General features: G+C 46.8%; 1 protein-coding gene across 5 annotated transcripts in view; it reads left to right on the top strand.

Moving 5' to 3' along the window:
• The window catches only part of LOC118514415 (Fc receptor-like protein 5), a 49,182-nt gene continuing 42,052 nt past the window's right edge, over positions 1-7,130 (top strand). Inside the window, exons 1-2 of one of the 5 annotated variants that reach the window (XM_036061297.1) lie at positions 1-817; positions 4,214-4,762. In XM_036061297.1, the coding sequence (XP_035917190.1) occupies positions 4,651-4,762 (112 nt within the window). In that variant the 5' untranslated portion in view covers positions 1-817; positions 4,214-4,650. Of the gene's footprint in view, positions 832-4,156; positions 4,763-7,130 lie in introns of all 5 variants that reach the window. The other 4 variants (XM_036061298.1, XM_036061295.1, XM_036061296.1 and 1 more) reach the window with 4 other exon arrangements.

Raw genomic sequence — 7,130 nt, 5'->3', positions numbered from 1 at the left:
AATCGAAACTATCAATTGCATCCACGCCTTCTCTACTTTCACAAAGTTGCATTTTTTTCCTAGCCCAAAAGCGTTGCATCTCGCGTCGCTCGTTGACGGATGGACTCTTGAAGAAAACGCTCACGGAGTGTAGAAGACGACAGCAAAAGTCCCAATAACAAAAAACAGAAATGGGAGGCAAACCCAACCCGCTCTTAAGCGTGCATCTCACGTACGGCCAAAGCCACCCTATCGCACCGAACGCTGGCCGATGTTTGTGTGCTTTTCTCGCTAGGTTTGACTGAGCGCCCCGCCGGTGACACGGGGCCGATATTTTTTTTGGCAGCCGGCCAGCAGTAGCTCAATTTCAGCTATGCACCGTCCGCAGTACACATCGACTCGAACCGGGCGCATGCGTCACACCAATCGTTGTCCTTCGACGTGTGCGAATTCGAGCAGCTGTTTTCGAGCAGTGCCCAAACCGGGGAGCTTTCCCAGCAGCCGAACGCCGGAACGAAGACGCCGTTCGGGCATTGCTTGGGAGGGTGAAGAAGTTCCTTTCGCTAAAATCCGCCGCACCGAGTGACCGAACCGAAACAACGGCAGCCGTTCCGACGAGGGAGATCAGGTTCATCAGGCTCCCTTTTTTCAGTTAACTGCGATACCTCGTGGCAACCGGTCGAAGCAAAGCAGGCGTCGCTCTGTTGTGGTCGGTGTTCCCGAGAGTGTGTGTGTCGGGTGATAGGCGTGTGGTCGGTGTCGAGTTTTTTTTCCCGAAACGCTTTTGGGCTAGTTTGTGGGGCTGAAGGAGAAGGTGTGTGTGTGCGAGTGTGCGAGTGTACGTGTGTCAAGGTATGGAAGGGTGACACCATGTGTGATTACAACCTCGGCATTTGGTGCTGTTCCGGCTGGAAAGTTCGCAAAGTTTTACAGTGGCAAATATATTGGAGCCAAGCTCCAAGCTCCACAGGATGCTGATGATGATCTAATAACGGCTTCGCGGGTGGTAGTGTCCCTCCCGCGTGTGGGTGGGGTTTTGTATTTGAAAAGGTGTGCGCCCGAATCGGTCAAAAAAACAACAACACCCCGAGAATCGCGACCATCAAGTGACAGCAGGTCCCCGCAGAAGGGGTGTAGTGCAGCACCACATAAATTATGATAAATTAAGGTGAAAACGAAGATAAATCGATGCCGCAGCAGCCATCGAGTGTAGTTGGGCGAGTGAGTGAGTGAGTGAGTGTGTGGCGGGCGGCTAACGAGGTCACAGCGGTGTTCGCTATTGCCTGCCGCTGACAGTGATGTGCCCTCGAAAGTCAGTCGAAATGAAGCGCGACAGACAGAACGCAGCGCTGATAGTAAGGGGCGCTTGTTGTGATGTCGTACCGTGGCGAATTGCGCGACAGGAACCGGAACAAAACAGACCACCTGATTTTAAATATTTACGTAAGACCGCCGTGAAGAGAGTTGCTCGGTTGGGGTTCAATCCATTAGCCTATGTGAGAAACTTCGAGCATCAGGGTTCATCAGCTTGCCCGCGAAAGGAGAATCAGCACAGCTGTTTAAATTGCTGCGTGTGACGCACGGATCTCAGGACTCGCTCGTGAAGTTCGTACAGACCGCTCAACAAAACGGAAGTATCCGCAACCGAGATCTGCAGGGAATCGAAATCCGATTAAAATCTATTTCGGTGATGCTTCACCGAGAGGTCCGGGCGGGTCATGGACGCTAAGCTATCGGTTGTTTGTGGTCTTCACAGAGTGGCAGCAACACGGTGGAGTTTTTTGACAGCTTGCACTCCGAACGTTGTGGCAAAGGATTAAAACTTCCACAGCCGCCACAATATGGGCAATGGTTCATGCGTCCCGAATGGTCAGTGAGCTTGTACACGGAGGCATATTATCCGCAGGACACCTCACGTGATGTTCTCGAAGTTCAAGAAATGTGGCTCCCTACGCTTCGTCGTCTAGTCGCGAAGTTCTTAGGGCCTCTCGTTAGGCACGAATCAGTGTTTGGCACGCTGGTCACAGGAAATGCTGGTGGCAAATGGGAAAGTTTGTAATCCGGCTTAAGAGTGCTGTTCTCCCACAATCAAAAGGCTGATTTTGGTTGAGACGGTTTCTTGGTTTACTAAGGTGTGTGTGTGTGTGTGTGAGTGCGCCCCGTAGAGCAGGAAAACAAATCAAACCAACGCAACCCTCCACGAAATGGCAACTTGAAACTGACGAGGACGAGTGAATGTGAAATAATCATAAATTAGTCGTCACATTTATATGCTAAATACTTTTGTCCACATGCCCTCAGTACGAATGGCGTCCTACGATTGTGCGACCTGGCTCGAGTGAGTGAGTTTGTGTGTGCGTGGCGTGGCAAGGTGTAGCGCTTGAAGGAGAACCATCCCCCTTCTCCGATTTGGAAGATTTCTTCTTCTTCTTCCTCCAGCTCTCCAGCTGGTCGATCGAACCAAGCCGGAATGCTTTTCAGCTTAATGTCATCGTTTCGAGCGCTCGAAAATCAGCTTTTCGCTTCACAATCACCATCAGGGCGTCATCATCATCATCATCATCGTCGTCGCCGTCGTCATCTTCCATCTTCACGTTGGAAACAGGATTATCGTTAGTGAGGAGTAGAAAGGTTGCTGGCCGGAGCCACCTTTTTGGCCCGTTTCTGGCCCGCGTCTTGTTTACCTTCATTCGATCTCGATCGATGGAGGCAACACGTTTAATGTCGGATTTTGCACCGACCCATGGCAGCCACCGGGATCTTCCGCTCGGTGGGAATAATAATAATTCCCTTCCGGTTTTCTACACGTGCCGGGGTGGCCAGATGGGCTGGCACAAAGCGAAGCCGGAATAAGGCACCGAATGAAAGGAATTTGTTGGCGCGCTACGGCTGGGGAAACCTACGCAGAAACCGGTCCCAGCGTTGGCTTCAGTTACAATAATCGTAAAACTCCGGGACTGGAATTGTTTGAAGCTCGAGTGTCGGGTTTGAAACTGGGGGCGCATGCTTCGTTTCCCAAAGAAACCCTGCCCAAAATGTCTACCGTTTTTGCGGGTTGGGAAGGAAGAGTTCGATTTCTGTTTTGCCTTTTTTTTCGCGGCGCTACAGACGAAAACCATTAGCGGAGGTATGGTGGCGAAACTTCGCACTTCTGGTTCCCGGGTGAGTTGATTGTTTGGAAAGAAATTGAATTCCAACGTTCGGGGGTCAATTGTTGGTCCGGAGGGAGGAATGACGGACGGAAGGTGTATTGCTGATGCTAGGACGAAGCTTTGAGTTATCGGTAAAGTCTGCCGAAAAACTCACGCAGACGTTCAGATGTTTGGTTTTCTGTGTGGGTTGTTTAAATGAGGGCGGCGTTTGTAAATCCAGCAGCAAGGTGTTGAAAATGATTTTGTAAAGCTGTGCCCGGCTCCTGGGAATTGATTGCGGAATTCATGTTCATTACCATACATGGGAAATAATTATGTGTTAATTTGTTCGTAGAAAAAGGCTTATGGACGTGTCTGGCTTGTGCTTTAAACTTCAATTGAAAATTGTGAAAAACACACGTCGCTTGGTTTTGGAGTAGGAAATATTCACTTTTTAATCACGCTTTCCATCGGAAAGCTCATCGCGGCTCAGTCCGGGAGATCTAAAAGTCACTCAACGGGCGGTCGGCTATTTTTGAAAAATATATTGCATATTTTCAGGCGGGCTTAGACGGAGCACAAGGGAAAGCAAAAAGAGGAACAGAAAAGCTAATAAGGTGGAATTACGATAAATTAAATTACCATAGAAACTGCCTTGAATTCAAATGAATGCTTCGAGCATCTTAGTAAAAGGATCCACACAGACGTCTTCCATCAGACGAAGTTCTATTCAATAATTTATTTTCATCCCTTTTTCGAAAGCTATAATTGAATTAAGGTTATTTATTTTTATAAATTAATTCTTTAAAAATTATGTTCCACAAATATGTACTTTAAAAAAGAAATTTAGCAATTGAAAACTGCCCGTTTCGAAAAATGAATTGCATACTTTCTGGCGTACATCGTCAGGATGATTGGTTCCACGGTTCGTTGCTATAGAAAGTGTCTTCATCCAATGTTTTACGTAACGAACCTCTTCCTGAAGGTCTGGTCAAACGAGTTGTGATTGAATTTCAGAGAAAATCTTTACTTTCTATTCAATATAGGCTAAGTAATTAAAGTTTAAGAATTCCATTTCAACTCCAAAATATTTCAATCGATAGCTGAAATAAGCAGTTTCTCAGACAAAATCAGGATCGTGTTCAGTGTTCAAAAATGAAGCAGCTCGTGCGAAAGCCCCAAAATGGCAGGTGACTCAGTGAAATTGTGCTTCTAACCGGAAGCCTTTGCTCCTGCGAAGAAACCATACTTGTGTGTACGAGCGTTCTGCGCCAAGTGACAACAGCGGAAAGGCGGACGCGCACGTTCGCACCCGTGAATGAAGGTGAATAAAAGCCGTGGAAAATCAGTTATCAAAGCAGCAATTAAAGCCAAAACCCGGATGTGAGGTGTGTCGAAGTGTGGAGTATCGGTGAATTGGTTACGATTGATTCGGTGGGGTTTACTGCAGCCGGAACCCCGACCAGTGCGGCTGCTACCGTAACGATTTGAACCACCGCACAACCGCCGCCGGTGCCGTGGTGCTGAATGTGGTGGGAAAATGTGGCTCGAAAAGCTGGTGCTGGTGTACTTGCTCACACTGTTTAACTCGCTGGACGGATACTTTCTGGATAATCATCACCTGCAGAGCAATGGGCGCCACCGGAGGAAAGGTAAGCAGAAGAACGTCAGCTCCAGACTTGATCGGCTGATGAAGATGGTTTTCGGGCTGTATTCGTGGAAATGTTATCATCGAACCGTTTCGAAATTCTCTTTCCCGCCCCTCTTAAACAAAACCCGATTTCAATTGATCTTGATCAAACTAATTTCGCCCCTTTTCGGACAGTTTGAAGTGAAGCAAAGTTTGGGGCCGCGAAGCTCACGCTCATCACTGGGTAGCCGGTTGTGGTGGTTAACTTTAGGGGGGAAAACCCCCGTTAAGAAGCACCTCCCTGGTGAGCTTTTATCGATTTTCCTCGCCCATCTCACCACTGTCCCGCGTTATCCTTTTATCAACCATCAAACCTGAAGAATCTTTAAGCGAGCCGAGAAGCTTTCCGGTCCCAGGGTCCGAGCTTAATTAGTTTAGGATAAACAATTTAAACGTCACCGGGGTTCATTATTTTCCGTTTTTCCGTTTTGCATTCCGGTTCGGCAGTGGGAATTTGGCGGGGTGTGCGGGCCACACGAAAGTGACAAGTTGTGTTCCGTTCACCGGTAAATGTGACAAGAACGGGCTTTTGGCCCTCAGCTCCCGGTAAGCATTCTTCACCGCGCTTCACGTTTGGTGTGATTAGGGTGGACGCTGCCTGCACGGTTGGACGGAGAAGCAGTTCCAGCTCATTAAAATTTTCCCTCCAGCCCTCCAGCTCCTTTCCCGCCTCCAATCATCAGTAGGCCCAAAAGCGTTTGCTCCCCCTTGCACCCGGCATTACGGTTTCGGTTGTCGTCCGCTCGCGCTAGGTTGACTTTCATTGAGCTGCGGAAGACTTATTGGATAAATTAATTACATTTCGGTTTTCTGCCCTGCCACACCATGGAGGGAAAGCGCGCTCGCGAGAAGTTCAGAAAAGGACCAAGTGATTTTTTTTCCCCGCTTCGGGCCGCTTGCCTACCGGGCACATTTCTTTGGAGCTTGCCTGTGCGTGAACGCGTGCTTGCCTTGGTTCGGGGGTTTTTTTTTTCAATTCTCGCTCGCTTTTCCTGTGAAGCACAACTTGTTACCGCGGGTTCACGATTTCCATTGCCAAATTGGTGGCAACTTTTCGACGAGCCTGCTCGCTTCCAGGAAAGCTCTGGGGGCGGGAGTAAAAAGGTGTTTAATAAATGCACGGAGAGAAGACACAAACTCCCCCGAGGTGGGAGTTTGATTGAAAAGTAAAAGTTTCCGTTTAATAAAGCCGGTCGGATTTTCGATACTTTTATTGTTTTTCCCGTTGGAGGTTTTTTGTTGTTGCCGCTGTTGTTTTTTTCTGTTTGTTTGGTTGCTACCTCTTCAGAGCTACCAGCGTCGAACGAATGGTCGCTCTTACGTTAAATTCGGTACGTTTTGTAGTGGAATTTGATTAGCGGGAGCTTGAAGGGCGCCTCGAGTGGATTGATGAATTGTGTTGATTGAAAGCGCATTTATCGGAATGGTTTATTAAACTGTGTGTGTTTGTACGTGTGCCTGTTGGGATTGATTTTCATTTTGTGGCCATTTAAGTACAATTAAAAGCAGAGCGTATTATTGCTTTCGATGGATTATTGCTGTGGGATGGGTAACTTTGTAATTGAGAACGCAAATAAACTGTTCGTACAAGTGGGCAGTGGATATTTTTTAATCCGGGATTATCTACTGGACGGGATACGATGAACGTTGAATTGCATACATGTAGGCGCTAAATTAGAAATTTGGAAAATAATTTGCGCTAGCACGCTGAGCTGGTGTAACGCAGTCGTAATGCAGGTGTAATGCCCTTAGTTGAAGGGCTTTTTTAGGAAATGACGTGAAAATATATTTTTGTTTAATTAATACTATTTTAGTTAAACAGGGTCGTTTTTTAGAGATAATATTTTACTACAATTTTAAGAGTTCAGAGTTAGTTCCATGTAGAGCAGAATACTATATACTTATTTGAGCTATTGGATAACCTATTTATATTTATTGATTTTTTCAAATAAATTCAAACTACATGTTTAATAAAATAATCGTATTAGACACACAAAAATAGCCGGAATGCGGCTCACACTAATCGTCTTACCAGCACTCAGTGGTCGATTTTCAATGCCATGCGTTTAAAATATGAACAAAAGCAGGATTAGCAGCTAAGCACACTTAATTGTGGGCATTATGGGCTTAGCTGTGCAAACTTGCAGCTCAAGCTCTGCAGCTTATGCAGATAGCCTCACTGCTTATGGGAAGTTTTATCCTTTATCGTTTGATCGTCTAAAACCGTTAAGCGGTTTATGTGGATTTAAGGCAGCTTTTTTCCTATTTGCTTAACGAGCTTTTGTTTGTGTGGGTTCTATACGACTTTTGAATTTCCATAATATGTGGTA

The sequence above is a fragment of the Anopheles stephensi genome, chromosome 3 (assembly GCF_013141755.1).
Source record: "Anopheles stephensi strain Indian chromosome 3, UCI_ANSTEP_V1.0, whole genome shotgun sequence".
In the NCBI taxonomy this organism is placed as follows: Eukaryota; Metazoa; Arthropoda; class Insecta; order Diptera; family Culicidae; genus Anopheles; species Anopheles stephensi.
The sequence above is the reverse complement of the archived record's forward strand: the minus strand, read 5'-3'. Positions and strand labels throughout refer to the sequence as shown.